We start from the raw sequence: 20,733 nt of genomic DNA on the forward strand, positions 1-20,733 counted from the left end.
AGGTTGTTTGGACAGAACTTCCTTTACCTTCTGTTTTTATGTTATTTTATAGACTTTGGGCTTGATTAATAGATGGAGGCTAATGTGATTTTTACGCAGGTCAAGAGATTGTTCACCATTGTGCATGCGTGTAAGCCGCACGAGTTGTGACTGGCTTGCGTTTATGCACGCTCAGAGGATGAATTCGCAAAGTGAGTGACAGGTAGTCAGCGTTTGGGGGAGGTAACTGGGTGGTTAGGAAAATGCAGGCTTGTCTTACCATTTAAACACTGTTACATTGGCATGCATATATTAGCCATTGCAATTACATAGGCAGCATGAGAGCCTTCTGCGTGTTAGTAGAGCTGCAGTGTTTGCGGCATTTGAGACCTTCCACAAGGCCAAGATGGCTGCTCGATGTGTGTCGATGTTACCAATATTTACTCTGGTAAGCGATGACGTACGCAGATGAGAAGGCAGAGGTGGGCATCCATATGCTTTGGAACGATTAGCATATTTTCGTAGCTGCGTTCTGTGCTAAATCGCACTTCCGATCGCATTAGCGTCCATCTCTGAATCAGGCCCTTTGTGTCATGATCCCCTCAACATACAGTGATGTGCTGTAATATGTTGGTGCTTTATAAATGACAATAATATATTATATACAGTCTGAAGGCAAACAGCCAATATCTGGATTATTGCTAGCGGAGCAGTGTGATATGTGTAAGTAAAGGTGAAGACCTACTCTTTAGAAGCAAAACCGTTTGCCAGACATTGAGGAGGCAGAGGTGAATTGTTTGACAAATTATAGGCTCCTGCATATAACATGAAGTGAATAATTGCTAGGATAGAAATTCACTAGTACTGAAAAGATTGACATAAGTAGTTGAAATTACACTTAGCAATGAGGAAATTTAATACTTGGGTCTAATTATATATGTAAGAAAAATAGACTTTTGTTTGATAAATGATTTCCTACATCCACTATTTCTATTGCTTTGCTTAAACAGGTCCCCAAATAAATGTTCTGTATATCCTTTTGTCATGGGTTATAATTAAAATGTGGCAACTTATCATATTTAATGCAGAGGCTAAAAGGAGCATAGTGTTCTAGTACTGGCTTCTACTTTCCTGTCACTTTCAGCATCATGTTTACATAAACCCATGTAGTAACAACATACTTTCTCCTGCACATGCTAGTACAGTTACAGTACAGTACTGCAGACAGACACAGCCTACATATATATATAGATATATATATATAAAGAGTCGGTGATGTAAGACATACACCTCGTGTCTATTCTGACATCACGGGCACATGACAGCCATGCTCCACTCTGCCCATCTGATGACTTTATACACACGCTGCATATGGAATTCCTTCTGCCGTAAATATGCAGAGAATCCCAGGGAAGCCTCCCGTCCGTGCTATATCCGACGCTTGATGACGTCCATTCGGGGTCTCCCCTCCCCTGGCTGCTATTTCAGAGCCGCGTCCCTCCAGCCGCCGGCCTATTAATAGCGGCTGGGGCTATTAATAGATCAAACAATGTGGCCTGCGTCATAGGAAACAGCGTGCGTCACCGGAGACATTCCAGGCCGGGCTGCCGGAAAGGCCACGCCCCCTTCTGCCTTCTATGGAGAGCGGAGTAGAATCACCCGCGTGCGTCATACACCCCCTGTGTCATGACCACGCCCCCTAGTGCGTCACAGAGGCTTTAATAGAATGTGGCTGCACGGTTGGAGCACAGTGAGACTGAGCACAGTGCACCGGGTTACAGGGAGGGAGACAGGCAGCAGCCGCAGCACTACTCTGCAACACGCTGACCCCCGCGGACAGCCCACCCTGGGGACTTCCAGCTGACACCTCTGGTATGTCATGACCGGTCCATGCTGCTCGCTGTACATGCACATGCATGTGATTTATAGCAGCATTGTTCATATTTCAGTGATAGATGGGCGATCATTTATATTTCTAGAATGGTTATTGGTGGTTCCATTTTATAAGTCATAACAATGGGTCAGCATTGCACTATATCACACAATTTGAAATCTTCAATTGTCATTTTAATTGAGGATATTGCTGATGGCGATAGAAGAAAACTGATGCTCTACTGTAGATTAACGGTTTGTTTTTCTGTTGCTTTCGTAATCTGTGCTTTGCATTTCCCCCCACACTGATGAACAATATTAGTTGATTGCACTCTGTAGGTTAGATGCATTTTCAGTTTTATAGCGAGCAATCCTCTGCTGGTCTGGATGATGGTCCCGGGTACTGAATTCTGCTCTTGGCTGCTTTATAGCAACAGGTGCAGATTTATAGACACCCAGTGCCATGCAGACCATCTTCATCCATCTAGGCAACAGGCTTGTGTGTATACATACATGCATAATAACCTGCAAAAATTGCACCTGCTGCTTCTATATAGAGTAGGATCCTAGTCTATTCCTGTACAGTGAATTTGATACTTTTCAATGGAAGCTTCTATGCCTTGTATGTTCCAGTGTGCACCTGCACATGCTGTAGATTCCAGTTCTACTAGTGTCTGCAAAATAAATCCCAGCTTCATTCTGTTTTGCATGTTCACATTGTTCACTGTTACATGATTGCATTGCCTCTCTAAGTATAATCCGAGTAAGTTATAGCATTAATACATGAGTAATAATAACATGCGGCCTTTTTTTACTCTTATCTTTTAAACACCTATGTACTGAAAATACTTAGCTGTAGAGCTAGCAAACTGCCAATGTTTACATTATTTACCATCAATGGATTTTTACATTGTACTCAACTTTGCCATCTGTTGAACTTTTTGTAAATTTGAATCTAAGCACGTAGCATAAAACAAGGTGGAATTTCATAGTGTTTTTTCCTATTTGTAGAAAGGATAAGATGCATAGAAGTCTGGCCTATCGGGAGCCAATCTTCTGCATTGTGTTCCTGTGCAAAGTGCTTTCTTGGCTCTATGCAGTCTCCTATCTCATGCTTCTGGCTGCATTTCCTCTAGGGAAAACTCTAACCTATAAGGCTTATAAAACCGTTTTATTGTGTTGTATTACAATGGTGTTTATCAGCTACTGAACAACAAAAAAAGTAGCGGTTTCCCTGAAATGTACCCACACTTGAGAGATGATTTATTTGCAAGTTAGTAGTTTGCAGAAGTTCACAACATAGCTTTTTAAATTAAAATGCTTCATTTGGTTACACTAAAAGGTTGTAGCCATGCAAGTGTAGTTTATTTTAATATAGAACTCTAATGGATCCAGATGTTTGACCATAAAAACCAGAGAGCTGTAAGTGCTGCAGCTGCTTCAGAAGCTCTTGGAATTCATAGGCGTAAATAAAAAGCTCTGGGAGAGGTCTGCTTGATGACGTCCCACTCTTTACTAGAGTATGATGTAAGGAAGTAGAACATGCAGCAACAGCTTCTCAAGCACTTTGCAGCAGCTGAGATGCCTTTGTTAAATCCAGTTATCCTGGCAGATCCCATCTCTGTCTATAAATACGGTGAGAATACTAAAAGCCCAGCGATGACCTAATATTTGGCTTTATATTTTTCTGTCTTACACTAGATATATTTCTGTTTATTTTAATATATTATACTTTCAGCTGTTGTTGAACAAGTCCACAATATCGTTTGTCAATCACCCAAACACCAAGTTGGGTAGCTGCTAATCTGCTTACTTCGATGTAGGCTCTTCACAGCCACTTCATGTCGGTGGAGAAAAAAAAAAATAGATAGTACAGTGAAAGATTCAAATAGTCAGTGTACATCGCATGTAAGGCCAGGTATGTTCCCAGCCCTTCCAATGCCTGTGACAGAAATGATTCCTTTTACAAAGCACCATAATCTTTTGTATATGGGTCATCTGCACTTTTTAAGCATTATTAGAACCACCAACAATGTAAATATTGCTGATACCTTTTCATGAACATATTGGAATATTTAAATTCCCTTTTATTCATCAACATTTGCTTCCCTAGACCGCTGCCTCCTTAAGGTATAAAACAAGCCTTCGCTACCATGACTTTTGTTTTTGCTGAATTGTTTTCATTAATTTAGTGATTGATCTACTGTATAGAGAATTCAGAAAATAAAATCCCCCATGAATCCAGGAATTTAAGATTTGCCATTCTCTGTTTGTATTAGTTTTCTGCCAACCCCAAGGGATGTGTTTGCAAATGATAAACCTAAAATGGCTTCTTTGTTCACAATATGTCTCATCCAGGCTTTACAGCAGTCAAGGTAGAGGGAGTGAATTCTAATTCTATATATGTCTTGATTGTACAATTGCTGGTACCATTCAGTGGACAAGTGTCAGACTCATGTTATCGCTGCATGATTACAGTCTATCTGGCTTAAATTCAATGACTTGTAGTGTTGACAACTAAATTTATAGCACTTTGTGCTCAAAAAAGAAAGGACTGATACTTTGCAATGTGAAAGGAGCCTTGTGGGACAGCATATTGCTGCAGAAATAGATCACTTGTTTCCGATTGAAGCCACACTGATGACCAGTGACACCTGCACCTGCCATTTGTCTTGTCATCGCTTCTGTTCTAAGTTTGGTTCCATAATGATCATTGTTCGGAGTGCTTTGTATGGTGAAATGTTTAATTTGGAGGTCAGCTATTTATTTCTGCATGTTGAACTCAAACTTCAGTATGCTTTTCTGATGGTGCCTGGCAGGGCATGATGAGACCTCTGTAGTTCTGGAATGATTGAAGGTCCATCATTGGCCCTAGTCTCATTGTAAATATGTTATTGAAAGTATTGTAAATATACATTTATGATTTAAAATGTGTTAAAATAACCCTCTACTTTTTCCTTTCTTTGTCTAGAAATGCCCTGTATTCAAACGCAGTATGGAAGTCTGTCCCAGTGTGCAGGCCCAAGTGACAGCTATGTACCAGACATCTTGAGCTCAGAGTTCAGTAAATTCACCATGGACCTTGTTAACAGTGAAATTGCAGCTTCAACTTCTTTACCCAGTTTTAGCACCTTCATGGACGGTTATACTGGAGAATTTGATGCTTTTCTCTACCAGATACCTACTTCAAACCCCCAATCCTCGCTGAAGGTAGAGGAGTTTCAAGTGTTTGGCTGTTACCCAGGTTCCTTCACAAACCAGTTGGACGAAACCATGTCGTCAAGCGGTTCGGATTATTATGGTAGCCCTTGCTCCATCCCATCTCCTTCTACCCCCGGTTTTCAGAATCCTCAAGTACCGTCATGGGAGAGCTCTTATGGAGCTTACTCTCCAACTCAGACCTACGACAGCATGCGCCCGTGGACTGAGCAGCAGAAAAACTGCATTCCACAGCCTTCATTTTTCTCCTTTGGGACACAATCTCACAGCCCAAACATGGCTAATTCATTAAAGATGACCCAAGCTCCACATAGACTTGAACAGCAAATTGTGGATCCTGATGTTTTTGCATTGGCACAAAACTCTTCAGCCGGATTTCCCACAATACCCATTGGTCAGGGGCCTGTGGCACTGGACAGCTCTGTATTATTGGATGGTCCTCTATCTCCCTCAAAAGCACGTAGTCCCAGTTCAAATGAGGGGCGTTGTGCTGTCTGTGGAGATAATGCATCATGTCAGCATTATGGTGTACGAACCTGTGAAGGATGTAAAGGTTTTTTTAAGGTAGGCATTAAATACTTGCTTTTCACTGCTTGACTGTCATTGCTTTGACTAGATCTTGATTGCCTCACCTGTTGGTCTCCCAGGGTACTGGTTGCCCTGCAGACTTGGCAGGTGGTCCTGGCACATGTATTTGGTTCTGAGCCACCCAGTCTTTGCGCTTTAGCTGATACGCGTTCCTAGGGATGAAGAAAGAGGGCTCGTCCCAAAACTGTCCTGTGGTTTTAAAAACCAGCTGTCCACCCCCGTGTACAGTTTCTTGGCCTGATTCTACAGCAGTGGATCATCTCTGCTGTCTTTTCCTAACGTCAACTGGAAGGATTGAGCAGGGGCACACTAGGGATAAGAGGAGGAACCCTACACCAATTAGATAGCGGCTAGGGGACCAGAAGTTTCCATTAGGCAGCAGGTGTTGGAACGGTGCAAAATAAATTGCAACTTTAACCCTTCCATAACAGAGCAGATAGGAGTTGCATGGGCTATAGCCACCGTGCAGAATAAATTTTTGGTTTGAGTCTTAATTCAATTCACATTATTTCACACTCGCTATGAATTTGTTAAAAAAAAAAAAAAAAAAGTGCTTAACCTTTAAAATATATAAAATATAAAAATTATTAAATATTCTACTTCTTGGGTTACAATACAAAATAGATGAAGAAAAATAATTGGTAGAATCAGGTTGAGGAGGAGGACTTTGCGGCACCAGTCCATTCGCAGAGATAATTGGCTTTGTTTACAGTATAAAATGGGGCCATTCGGCGCATGCACCAACTTTACAAAGGGGAATGCTGGAGAACCCAGGTCCAGCTATGTGTAGCCTACACAGACACAATGACATTCTGCAGCGGAAACTGATTAGGAAATCTGAGCGCACCAGAGCTATTCCTAATTTGTCTGATAGATTTCTGTGGCACACTGATACTTTTTATAATTTTTTTTTTTTTATGTTTTAATCTCTTTTGAGATGTTAGTTTGTGAAGATACCTGCAACAATCCGTATGTGTATAAAATGCTGCATTGCTTTGAGGTATTGAGTTATATTTTAGCAGCTGTTTAAATATACTTTTTTTTTCAGATAAAGTGGTCTTTGCATAGTTCATTGAGCATCAAAGAAGCCAAGTTTCCTATACTGTGTGTTGCATGTGAAATAAAAACTTTCAGGAAAACCTATGCTGCATTGATTTTTACTTAAAAGATACAAGCTTGTTTTAGTGTATCCTTTGGTGCTAAAATGCCACATTGACTACATTTAATTTTTTACATCACAACAGACTTTTTCACTATCTGGTTGGTCTTCTCCAACTTTAAAGACTGTATTTTGGCTGCTGTCCCTCACATTTGCAGTAATCAATCTCAATATTTTTAGCATGAGCAAACTGGCTACAGTTTCAGCCAGTCACCAGATATTTAGCTTTTGCACATCTTGGTCCAGGTCCATCTGCATTGTAGGTAAATCAGGTGCTTTAGAAAAGATGCTCGACTAATTAAGATAGGTGAAACGCTCCCTAATACTTGGAGCCAAATGTCAACTTGATATTGGGAACAGTCAGACACTAGAGAAATGTTACAAAAATAAATGGGAACAGACGGGGCTTTGTGTCGATCTGGCATCTTTCTTCCCGTGACAATTGTTGTCTTTTCTCCCCACAGAGGACTGTACAGAAAAATGCCAAGTACATCTGCTTGGCTAACAAGGACTGTCCCGTGGATAAAAGGCGCAGGAATCGCTGCCAGTTCTGTCGCTTTCAAAAATGCCTAGCAGTTGGAATGGTAAAAGAAGGTAGTTACCGCTCCAAATTCACATATTATCACTTATCACATTTTATAGAGTTAAGTAAAATAAGATTTCCAAAAACTTGCTCATAAGGGGTTGTTCTATATGACTAGGAGAGAAAAGAAATGCAATTAGTATGAAGATTTTGTTTTAAGTACTTTACAACTGCGTTTTTGTGTCTTAACTTAGTTTTGTTGCCATTTGAGAACATCGGACTTTGGGCCTGATTCAGCAAGGATCACTGATGCGATTGTGGCTACAATCGCGCACGCAGGTCTGCTGCGAAAGTATGCTAATGCTTGCAATCGCAAATCACTCGCACGGACAACATGCAGACGCCCACTTCCCCTCTCTCACATCTGTAATACCTTGCAAACCTCCTCAAACATCAGAACCATCGAGTACCATTGACCCCCTCACGCAGAATTTGTGCAGCCCTGACCTTGCCTATAAATTGCTAACCTCGTTGCACGCAGTGAGAGCTCTAGCTGCGTATGCCTGTGCACTGGCTAATTTATACACGCCCCACAAAGGCGTTCAAATGCACTGTCACACCTGCGTTTCTCTGCCCCCCATCACTACCCCCCAAACAGTACTTCCTGTCAATCACACTGCGGTCGCAGTCCCGATCGTAGTGAGGCATTCATTTGCGCACTGCGATGCATGTGCAGCACGCAACAATTGACCGTCTGCATACACTTTAACAGTGCGATCCTAGCTGAATTAGGCCTTTTGTGTCAAGTCTATGAAAGTCTAATGTTTTTTGGTGTTAAACCATGCCTAATTGACTCATTAGCACATCTCTTAACCTAAATGTTTCTTTTTCAGTTGTACGTACAGACAGCTTAAAGGGCAGGAGGGGTCGTCTCCCATCTAAACCAAGGCAAGTTTCCGAGTGTTCTTCTCCAGTTAGTCTTATCAATTCGCTGGTGAGAGCTCACATTGACACCATCCCCAGTTCCACGAATCTGGATTTTTCTCAGGTAAGTCACCAAGTCATGATTTCTCTACTTTCTTTCCAGTTGTTAGGCCATCCCATAGTGAACCACAGTTTTATTTTTTAAACCGTCTAATAAGGTTTTCTTTAGCTATCTATTTGCATAGGGATAGGACATTTTTTGTAATTGTATAGCTAATTGATCTTGCATCGGCGGAGGTTTATTTTCCTTTTTAAACTTGTAGAATGACTGTTGAATGTTGTCTTTGGTTAGAATGATGCTAGAATAGATCCTGGAACAAACCCTAGCATGGCATAAAATCATTATAATAGTCCGAAATGATTCTTGGTCAGCATGACTTTTAATTATTTTAGTTTAAAATGTTTTTGTTCCTTTTTGGGTAATGTTTATTAAGCTTAAATGTTACATTACCTTTAGTCTACAAAGTCATAATTGGAATTTGAACAATATTCTTTAGTAGCATGACCTTTTTATTAGTTGGTAAAATTATTTGTGAAAAGGAAATTGTTGTTTTTTATTTTTGCTGTGTGTGTCTGTATTTAGTTTCCCCTTGGCCTCACAGCCATGTTGTCTTTGTCCTCATTAGTACCAGGAAAATGTCCCCATCCAGTTGGAGAAGGAGAATCCTGTTGACGTACAGCAGTTCTATGACCTTCTGTCTGGTTCCTTGGAAGTAATTCGCAAATGGGCAGAGAAAATCCATGGATTCCTAGAGCTCCCCAAAGAAGACCAGGATCTCCTGCTGGAGTCATCATTCCTGGAATTGTTCATCCTACGACTTGCTTACAGGTAAACCATCTGTCACTCACTGGATGCGTGTTCTTGTTAGAGCTGCTAATCCTGTCCTCAACAATGAGCAGGTCAAGCATAATAAACAAGTTAGAAAAGTTTGACTTATTCTACAATAGGAGAATCTCAATTCTCCATCAATGAAGAAGCTAAAGCCAGCAGGAGTCAAAATAAAGTGTCTCCATTTAGCTTGCATCGTATGATCTCTTAGCAACAAAGTCATTTTAATTGGGTGGTTTTTTTTGTTTTTGTTTTTTTTAGCCATTTTATATGTACCTAAACTGATTTCTTGGCAATCGCTGCACACCTGATATATTATTAAAAGCAGTACAAATAAAACCCTTTATATATTGAGGCTTAAGACAAATTTTGTAATGGAAATGACATGTGCCCCCTAGCTGTGTTTCAGAATACATTTTATGAGTAGTATTACAATGTAAGTTTTTAGTGATTCTTCTTATCCATTGCAACCATCCATTTTATTGTTTTGTCATTTTTATCATACATAGGTAATGTTTATACTAGCACCTTACTCCTGTCACAACCTGTGCAGTCCCTCTTTTCTGCCTGGGATGTCGCTGTCTCCTCTGGTGCTTCTAGCACACTCAGCTTATGCAACAGACTGCTGAGATACAGACCAGAGTGTGCTAAAAGTACCAGAGCAGAGAGCGACACCGCTGGCTGGAAAGAGGAACTGCACGGGTTGTGACAAGTGCAGGGTGCTAGAATGAATACTACCTGGGTATCTTCTGCCACACTTTTTTTTTTTTTTTTTTTTTCTTGCCTCCCCATGGTAAAACATGGTTATACTATGGCTATATTTGTTACATCATCTATATTTGCGCTTGGCACTGTTGACCATACTGTGTTCCCTGTGTAACCCTGACTTCACTCTCTACGAACAGTTCCAAACCAGAGGAAGGGAAGTTAATATTCTGCAATGGATTGGTGCTCCACCGTATGCAGTGTGTGCGAGGCTTTGGGGAGTGGATAGACTCCATAATAGAATTCTCCCACAGTCTTCAGCGTATGAACATTGACGTCCCGTCTTTTTCCTGCCTCTCTGCCCTTGTCATCATTACAGGTAAATCTTAGGCTCAGAATTTAGCATGGCCTTTTACAGTCAACTATCTGTCATGGAGAAACTACATTCACAATATGCTTTTCCCTCATACTAAGTGTATCTATGAATGTTCACACTGTCAGAGGTTCTGGATATTCATTTGTGTCCTAGCTTTTCTTGAATAACAATATAAATCGAAGGTAAAGTGGTTGAACATAAAGGGAGAGAAGAGCAAAAGATACCATAAATCCAAAATACAACATTCCTAATAGTTACAAAAGCCAAATACCAGTATACCACCCAGGGACCTCCACCATCACTTGTATATGTAACTGAAAGGATAGCAAGGGGTATTGAGTCAGAAGAAATGACAGCAAAGGGAGCATACATGGTCTATTCTAAGGCAGACTGTAGGCTTGTGCTGACATATACAGATTGTATAACGATATGCGGCACCTCTAAAATGCTGCAGTTGCATCATTGTGGTTGGAACAGAAATTAGGACTTTAGCTGAGGAGCAAATAACAAATATAAGCTTCTGTAACTGTTCTATAACATTGGTTTTCTCATTTACAATCTAACCAGTTATATTGTTTGGTCTCCATTGCAGACAGACATGGATTGAAAGAGCCTAAGAAAGTAGAGGAACTGCAGAGTCGTATTATTAATTGCCTTAAGGAGCATGTACCATCAGCACTGAGTGAGCAGAACAGATCCAGCTGTCTGTCAAAGTTACTGGGAAAACTTCCTGAGCTCCGCACGCTCTGCACGCAGGGTCTTCAGCGCATATTTTACCTGAAGTTAGAGGACCTAGTACCACCGCCTCCAATTGTAGAGAAAATATTCATGGACACCCTGCCCTTCTAAGTAAACCTTGCACTTTTCTTACAAGTTCAGAGAAAAGGAAAGCCACGCTTGGGAGGAGGAGACGTATCCTGTTACAAACTCGTGGAACCTATTCTTTGACATTAGGTGCCTAACCCAGTTGATCCTGTCCTTGGTGGGATCTTCTGGGTCTTATATGAAGACTTTTTATTATTCTAGAAAATCCGGATGTGCCTTTGGCTAAGACAGACTTTGTACTTGTTCGTCTTTTTGTTTCACTTTTGTTTTTTGTTTTTTTCCAAAATACTTTTATAATTCATGTGGCTCCTAAACTGCCTTTCCTACCGCACTCCAGGGCTAAGCCAGTCCTTTTGCATCAGACTCTAAAGTGAAATCAGTGGGAGAGGGACCCCACCTGCCCTGTCCGGCCTCCCGTCTGTGTTGTAACGGGCCGAAAGAAATGGACCCTATTTTAGTGTCAGCCAGTTTGTAAAGTCTTGTACATAAATGAAGAGCAAACTGTATATAGTATTAAAATGCAAAGCTATCCCTTGTAATGGTCACTATGGTTTCCACAGTGTTCTAAGCTGTGTGTATATATGTGTAATTTTTAAAAAGAAACCTTTATATTTGTGTACCTTACTGGATTTACAGTATGTGTTTTTCTGATTAATATATATTTAATATATTGAATAAAAAATACTGTAATAGTAGCAAATATTTGTTCATTGCCGCAGTTTCCCTAAGTTTTTCATGACTGTTTTTTCTACACGTAGACCAGAGCATTTTTCTCCTCTGTGTAGATGTGGCATCCCTTAATATTACGTGACTGTATCAGAAACCGGAGGCTTGCTGCATACATGCCCACTGCTATAGAAAGGTCTCCTTTAACTCAGGTCTAAAGAAGGTATTGCCTATTCTGTTACCCAGAAAACACTAGTGTCCAGTAGTATCTGCAGTGTTCTGCGTGCATCATTTATAGCAATGTAAAAACAATAAGTTCTGAACACCTCTGCTGGACTTTATACTAACATGATCTCCCCAAAGAACTTAGAATAGAAGTTCTATAAATAATAATATAAAGTAAAGGTGTAAGGCGACAGTGAAATCTGTCGTATAAGGATTCTGCGTTAACCGTTAAGTACAGTTAGTACTTAAATATCATTTGCTGGCTATAAACTACATATCAAGATTGTAGTATGTGTCGCCCTGAAACAGTCCTGATGCTCTATAATCTAAAGTATACCAAAAGAATCTCGATCACAGAATTTGGTAAAAGTGGTTGGAATATTGCATTAGGTTCAGGGGGATGTTCATTGTGACGGCACTAATAGGCCTTGGCGAGGCTGCCGATTAGTGTGCAGAACATCTCTATCCTGTTCATCAATACAGTAAGTTACCAGTAGTATCTATTTTGCATTATATATAAAGGTAATAACCATGGTTACAGTATCTCACTCTAACTCCACTGCTGAGTTTTAGGATTACATTTCATCTATGGGTCTCCCTGCCTTTTCTCTGCATTGTTACTGTAACAAGTCCTTGTGTGAAGGACTAAAAGCAATGGGGAGAGCGCTGGAATAAGGTCTATAATATACTGATGTGTCCACATACATCTTACTAGTTTGCGCAGTAAACAGCTCTTCTAGTCTCGCCATGCGAAATACTATGTTGGTGTCAGCGACTGTGACACTAACGTAGCATTTCGCATGCAGATACACCCGCAGTCGCAGACAGAATACAGACGTGCTGCATATCATTGTAATCAGCAGGAGCTGCTTGTGCACCCACTTTGCATCGCTTTGCGAATAAGATGCATTTGAAAGTAAAAGTTGCACAAGAAGATGCTCAGTGCTACCGAGTTGCAGGGTGCTCACGCATTATGTTCACCGCGACTTGTAGCGCATGGAGGTAAGATGGGGACACTTCTGTATATATTTATTAAACAGCCATAAAATTGGCAAAAACACTCAATAATACAACCAGAAAGAGGTAATACCCATAATGATGGGTCGTTTATTAAATATAGGGCTGTAGTGCGCACAATACCCTTTATGAATTTAAAATATTAAAATCAGAAAATGCCCATCAATATTTAATCGTTAATACACTTATAGGTAGTTAGTATCCAGGGAACTCTGAGAATTAGTTTGTATACGGAATACCAAAAATGCAGTAAGTATGGTGAAAAGCCAATAAGTCTATTTTGTTGCAATTAGCATACATTGCTGCCACCCAGCCTTGTAAGTATGGATGATAAGCAGGTATAGGGGGAGGGGATGTAGTTGGGATCCCAGTGCACTGACTGCAGGCGCTCAGAAGCCTGGCTGTAATCCGCAGTGGTGATATAGCAGTTCTGGGTTTGGTAGAGGGTGACGGTGCAGAGGATCAATGTCCCAATCTGCATGGACAGAGCACACGCTATAATGCAATTATTCCCGACAGCTCAGTGTTCTTGTATGAAGGACCAGTTTAATTCAAGATGTATTTAATTCACTTTTAAAAATAAATCTTACACTATGGCCCGTATTCAATTAGAGGCAAAAAGTCTGATACTTTTCGCCTATTGCACTTTCTGCCGCATTCGCCTGTTTGAGATGTGAATTTGTGGCATGCGTGGCCCTGCGATTCGCCCTATTCAATTACAGAACAGGTGAAAACGATAATAGGCGAATGCATAACCGGCAGAAAGTACTGAAAAGATTGGGGGAATCAGTCTGTACCCCAAAATAAGATGCTCTGACACTGGAAATCATTACAGATGTGCACTATTAGCCTTAATTATTATTACCAGTTATTTATATAGTGCACACATATTCCGCAGCACTTTACAGAGAATATCTGGTCATTCACATCCATCCCTGCCCCAGTGGAGCTTACAATCTATATTCCCTGCCACATGCTCACACACATACACACTAGGGTTAATTTTGTAAGAAGCCAATTAACCTACCAGTATATTTTTGGAGTGTGGGAGGAAACCGGAGCACCCTGAGGAAACCCACGAAGCACAGGGAGAATATACAAACTCCACACAGTGAGGGCCGTAGTGGGAATCGAACCCATGACCTCAGTGCTGTGAGGGAGCAATGCTAAAAATAATAAATGTACTTCGTGTCCTTAAGTTATGTTAAAAGCTTTCTAGAAGCATATTTGTAAAAGTGGTGAAGAATGAGAGAAAACAGTATTTTTTGTGGAAAATAAATAGTCCTGTCAAATTTGGGGTGCTTGAAATGGGTGCTAGCATATTTTTGTGTCTCAAGTGCATTTTTAAAAATTTTTAAAAATCCACCTGCTGCATCTATACAGCCCCCCAAGAAACCTATTTTTTGCTACTTTTTATCCTTGTTCCTCCAGTTTTTTCATTTTTGCCCCCAAAGTGACATGTTTTTATTTTCGGGGGGGGGGGGGGGGGGGGTGTTCTAAGGTAATTTTGTTTTTTTGTGGCCTATTTGTCCTTTGTACATATTTAAATTAAGAAGAAAGCTTTCTAATGCTGATATCTACAGTCCTATAGCAGCCTTGTGCAAAAGTGTATAAACCTACAACAAGGAGGGTGGACATGTATAAGTACCATTAGACCGTGATCGTGTCTGGACATAACTGGTTAAAAAAAACAAAAGCTATGAATAAATATCGTGTTCATGCTCCACATCCGTAAACCCTGTAACCTTGCTCAACAGCAGCAGGTACCACCTGTTCCCAGAAAGGTACAGTACATAAAGTGCAGGTTCCTCTGATGTATCCTTCCATTGTGCTGGCTCTACTCTTACGATAGGTATCACGGAGGATGTAAATAAGGTGCACCTGGCTCTTTCAAATATACTATTTTAAGAGCGCTGCTTTTGGCATTGCTACAACTCCACACAGGTATTAGAATATACAGGACCATATTTCAGAACTGTAATACTGAATTCATTGGTTAATAATCTGTTCTTATCTATGAGCTTCATATTTATAATCTGCAGGTGCCCTAGCATTTATATTTCATGGTTCTCCTGTGTTGTGTAAAGGGTGTCTTTCCTCCTATTTTAGTTGAAAGTGTCCACGTCTAAAATGGATCCGATATGTTTATAATATTAGAATCACCAGCGGAAAATACAGGCAGTACAACATGTGCACAATGGGCCTGATTCACTACCGATCGCAACGGCGATTACACATGCAATAGGCCAATTGTTGCGTACTATGTATGCATCGCAATGCTCGAACCGGCCACTTCGATTTCCGTGATTTCCCAGAGCCATCGCAGATTGACCGGAAGTGTTTGTGGGTGGTGACGAGGGGGGTGGTCAAAGAAACACAGGCGTGCCAGTGCGTTTGAACGCCGTTGCAGGGGTGTGCATAAATTATCCACTGTACCTATATACTAATAGCCCAATGTAGGAGATTTCACAGAAATCTCTGGCAAAGTGCTAACTTAACTAGCGCTGCAGATCACAGTCCCCATTATTTTCAATGTAGACTTTGATCTGGCCCCGGTAGTTTACACCATCTTCATCAGATGCTGTAAACTGCTTTAAGCCTATGGAGGCTCCCGATGCAGGAGAGATATCTTCCGATCTCTCTCGCAGGCTCCGGAAGCTGACACTGTGTTCATGCGCAGTGTCAGCTTCCCCCGGAGAAATGTTTCACTTCTGTGAAAGACTTCTACAATTTGCCGGGGATATAACTCGCAGGGAAAGAGGTTACCGCAATCGCTGTCCGTGTGAGTTCCCCTTTGTACATAGCCGGTACGATATGGATACTTAATAATCGCGGCAGTTCGGTTAGCACATAGACCCCTGTGTGTAAAATGCAGATTAATCCTTCAGAGCAGAGTGACCATAATAGAAAACCCAGTGATATTAAAGTATTTGTCTTCAAACAAGAAAGACCAGCCCTCGAATAAGCGCAAGTTATTTTAGGGACATCTATAGAAAATTGTCATTATAGAAAAGCATCTTTGAATATTGTTTTTGTCTGCAATGTGTTTACTGTGCAATAGTTGACAAATGTTCTATAGATGGGTAAAAATATTTGTTGCATATACTTATTTCTTGAATAAGATAAGTGCGTTAAGGAATTGACCATGGTTTCCTAAACATTCTGGGTACATCTGGATGTTAAATCCTGTGCTGTTTTCCCTTGGCATTAGAGAGACATTCTCGCAAACGGTATGTAGTCAGGAAGCCGGCTGCCGAAACGCCGGCTTCCCGACTGTGAAATCCCAGCATCGGACAAATGATAGGTGTCTAATCATCAGTCCCACGCCGAAATACCGAACGTAGGTAAGCCTGGCATCGGAACCTATTACCTGCGGGGGGGGGAGACCAATTTTGGTGCCAAATTTGACACTGTTTTTTTCGCTCAGTGCCAGTGGCGTAACTAGAGTACTGTATTTAGAGCCCAGGACAAGATGAAAAATGCCACGCAAAATGCCCAGGGCATGCACCCCGCTCACTCCCCCTTAGTTGCGCCACTGCTCAGTCCAAGTTGCAGGAGCACATAGATTGTAGCTGACCATGCTGGTTGATCAGTTCCACTGATTTATCAGGGAAAACTCATGGTACAATACAGAATAATGATGCAATATGTGCTATGTTTTTACGCAATCCCCTGATTTCTCATTTAATTGTTCAGTACCTGCCCAGCAAGATGGCAGCAGTTAGTGGCAGATCCTGAAGGGAGGAAATTTAAATGTAGCCAGAACATCTTTGAAAGGTACATATCCATATAACATTACCCAGAGTCGTTTCTTTTCTCTTTGAAAAAAGGTGCTGGTACTCACCTTGAGTTACAATTATTCAGGTGCTTATTTTATTCATTTCTGAAATGATTTTATGGTTTTATTTGTTTCTGGCTAAATCCAATTACACTATAGTGCTGCGTACAAAAATCCACGAATCTGGGGCAAGATCCAATGCCGTTGACACGCCATAGCAACTTGCCCTCTCGCACACATGCATTTCTTTCCCTATAACATGGAAATATTTCTATAGAAATATTGGAATTTTTGTCTGGCAAAGCTTGGGGTCTTTAGTTTAATTCCAATCAGGGTGTTATCTGTATGCCGTTTGCAGGTTGTCTACTTTGTTTGTGTGGCCGTCATCTGTATGCTTCAGCTTCCTACCACAGTCCAAAAACATACTAGAACAGTGGTTCCCAAACTTGGTCCTCAAAGCATCCTAACAGTCCAGGTTTTCAGGATATCCATACTTAAGTGCAGGTGACTTAATTTGTAACTCAGTAAGTTTGACTATAGCATCTATGCACGAGCATGGATATCCTTAAAACCTGGACTGTTAGGGTGCCTTGAGGACTGCGTTTGGGAACCCCAGTCTTAGGCAATGACAATATAATGCTGCTCTTATTCTTCCCATGTGATGATTAAATCATTGTTTATTTTTGCATAATTATAATTTAGTGGTTTCTATTACATGTATATATTTCATAGGCAGTAAGTGCTCATTTATATATTTTAATGTACATATACACACATACACAATCACATACACAAGTGGGGGGGGTTGAGGGAGAGAGGGCGAACGTGTATAATGTTTGTGGCCCAAAGGGGCCATAATCCGATATTGCCCCTAATGTTCAATTTTATTTCTTTTTACCTTCCACCCACATGCTGGACATTCCCGCTCTCCCTGGCACACTTCAGGATGAAGGGAGGGGTTTGCATTATAATGCTCCGGGGCGCCATGGCTACAAGCTACACCTCTGCATGTTCCTTGTTATGCACCAGGGTAGACACATTTCCACATAATAGCATTTTCTTCATGGCCGCCTACAGGGGCGTTTCTAGAGAGGAGGGGGCCCGTGTGCAGTCTCCGACATGGGCCCCCTCCTCTCCAGTCGGTGGCTGGCTGTGCACTGAGCGGTGCGCGTCTAGCACCACACTTATAGACTCTGGGCACTAGAGTGTGCCCAGAGTCTATAGCGCATGCACAGGTGACCAAGGAAAATGGGTGCGGCACCCATTTTCCCTGTACTGGGAATGCACAAACAACGGGAAAATGCCCGCGGCAGCCATTTTCCAGCCATTTTTACAGGTGCAGACACCGGAGCCGAAGTGGGACTCCAGAGAGGTAAGCTTTATGGGTGCAGGGCATGCGGTGCAGGCTCCCCTGGTCCGTGTGCCCCGCACACCCTGCACCCATTATAAATACACCCCATTTTTCAGGATCATAAATTAACTTTATTAGTTCTCTTTTTAGATTACATTAACCAATACCTCCGCTTGGTCTTAATTATGCAAAGGGCAGATGTTAGAAACAATTTTAATAAATGTTGGGAGAGTAGCAGTAGGAAGATGCACGTAATACAAAACACACAGAGTAAAGAAATTCTTCTGTATACCCACTTAATAAAGTCATCATTTATTCTCTTCAGAAACATTGATAAGAAAGCACTACAGTAATTGTGTTGTATGTCGTCACCCTCTTTATACCATTATTATAGAAAAAAAAAGTAAGCACTGTGCTGCTGAAAGTGTTTAGTGTTTTGGTACCTCCCACATGCCCACAGTAACACGAATGGAAAAATATATAGTTACTTTATGTGAGTCGGGTACGGGATGCCGGCACTCGGGATCCTGACAGGGTTAGGATACCGACATCTGTCAGTTAAGTATTCTAACCCTACCCCTTACCCTCCCTCCCCTTACCCTAAACCTAACCTCCCCCCCTAGTCAGTGGCGTCCCTACCTTTAGATGCACCTGGTGCGGGCAGCAGAGCAGTGTGCACTGCATAGCCGTGTGCCAGAAAAAAGGGGGCGTGACCTCATGATAAGGGGAGTGATCTCATGTGTGGGGGTGGGGTCATGCACCCGAACCCCGGTTTAAGTCTATCCGGGGGTCCAGGAGGTCCGGGCTGCCTCCGTGGACCACTGTACTTGGAGTAGCTCCTGTCACTGAGGGGGAGTCTGTACTTTGGTGTCACCCCTTGGCGGATGACACCCGGGTGCGGCCCGCACCCCCCTTGTGACGCCACCGCCCCTAGTGCATAACCCTAACCCCTAACTCTCCCCCTAACCTCACTTCTTACCGCTGGGATGCCGGCGCCGTGATCCAGACAGCTGGGATATCAACTGCATTCCAATTTATGTGACACCTCAATATTTACATGCTATGTTTCATTGTGTTATCCACTACACAATGAAACACACATGCAAGCTTGTGGTGTTGCTTTTGTGAGTGCATACTGACATACTCACCAGGGAACACAATGTGGTAAATGTGATATACTGTGCAATGCAGGCGTCTGCAAGTTTCCAGCAAGTCTGTCTCATGTTTTAAAGCGGCAATTATTTAAAAGGCAAAACCAACCTGCTTTTTCCTTTTAAATGGATTCCCTCTGGGCAGACTTGCCAGAAACTCACCATGCCTGCATCGCGCAGACTATTACATTTACCCCAATATGTGTATTTTTTATTTTAGCACATTGGGCCTGATTCAGCAGCAGACACAAAAGCAATCGCAACTGCTATCGCTTACAGGGCCTGATTCAGCAAGGATCGCTATTCTGCTAGAATGCACGCACCGCAGTTGGTAATATTAGCGGTGAAATGCAAATGTTTGCACTTTGCAATCGCATTGCGATCACAGCTTACCATAAGGACACCCACTTCCCCTTACACACATCCATATACTTTGGCAACATAACAAAGTGATCGGTAACATCGGACCCATACGCAGTTAAGGCAGGTCAGACCTCACTCAGGAATTGCTAACATCAGTACACGCTATGAGGCCTCGTGCTGCGTGTGGTATTGCAGTGGATAATTTATGCACGCCCCTGCAACAGTGTCCGAACGCACTGGCACGCCTGTGTTAGCCCGACCACCCCCCGTCACCACCCACAAACAGCACTTCCTGTCAATCACTGTGCTCAGGGTCTGCGTAGCCTCTACAAATGCATTTCCCATCGCAATTGCTAGTACGCGCACAAGCAGTGATGCATGCGCAATGCGAATTAAGCGACCAATTGCATGCATCTTAGCAACTGCGATCCTTGCTGAATCAGGCCCACGGATCGCAGTTGCTAAAATTTGCTGAAGCTAGCCAAAGCAAAGCGGATATAAAGACGCCCACTGCTGCCTTCTCATATCCGTCCTGCATAAACATCGGTACTATCAATGCACATCAAGCAGTCACGCAGCTTGATGTGCGACCAGCAGCAAACACTGCAGCTCTCCCCACACGCAGAGAGGTCTCATGCTGCGATTGCAAGTAATGCCCGCTCATGAAACGGTGCTGCTGAGTCAGGCCCATGACCTAATATGTCACCTTTTTACCTATTCCAAGATTGTGTTTCATATATGGTTTTGCATTAATATTAAAAAAAATAATAATTTTTCTGATCTAAAATTTCCATCCTACTGTTATTAGGATTAAAAAACATTATAAAGTCCTCAGACTAATTATAAAGATTTAACCATCGCAGCACAATCATATTAAACTGCTGACATAGAAGCTGTTAATGTATGTGCTGGACACGGCCATAGAAGACCGAATAAATATTTTGCAATTTAGTTAAGGGGCCATGGAATGCCTGTGCAGTGATGGGGCACAAAGGTTAAAATGATCTAATTTCTATACAAGATCTGCCAATGTCAGATCTATCAAGTCTTGTGTCCTGTGTCTGACAGTAATAAGTTGTGAAGGCCCCAGAAAAGAGTATAGAACAGCTGCAGTGCTCCATCC

The 20,733-nt window shown here is 41.9% G+C and overlaps 1 protein-coding gene across 2 annotated transcripts in view; it reads left to right on the top strand.

The window, feature by feature from the left end:
• The window catches only part of NR4A1 (nuclear receptor subfamily 4 group A member 1), a 63,992-nt gene extending 52,229 nt beyond the window's left edge, over positions 1–11,763 (top strand). The window contains exons 1-7 of one of the 2 annotated variants that reach the window (XM_088446186.1): positions 1,715–1,851; positions 4,823–5,634; positions 7,282–7,411; positions 8,234–8,388; positions 8,951–9,153; positions 10,059–10,237; positions 10,827–11,763. In XM_088446186.1, the coding sequence (XP_088302312.1) occupies positions 4,825–5,634; positions 7,282–7,411; positions 8,234–8,388; positions 8,951–9,153; positions 10,059–10,237; positions 10,827–11,083 (1,734 nt within the window). In that variant the 5' untranslated portion in view covers positions 1,715–1,851; positions 4,823–4,824 and the 3' untranslated portion in view covers positions 11,084–11,763. Of the gene's footprint in view, positions 1–1,714; positions 1,852–4,822; positions 5,635–7,281; positions 7,412–8,233; positions 8,389–8,950; positions 9,154–10,058; positions 10,238–10,826 lie in introns of those variants that run through there. The other variant, XM_088446194.1, reaches the window with a different exon arrangement.
• Positions 11,764–20,733: the final 8,970 nt, after the last annotated feature.

Source organism: Taudactylus pleione, unplaced genomic scaffold, assembly GCF_031769625.1.
Source record: "Taudactylus pleione unplaced genomic scaffold, aTauple2 ptg000005l, whole genome shotgun sequence".
Taxonomy (NCBI): domain Eukaryota; kingdom Metazoa; phylum Chordata; class Amphibia; order Anura; family Myobatrachidae; genus Taudactylus; species Taudactylus pleione.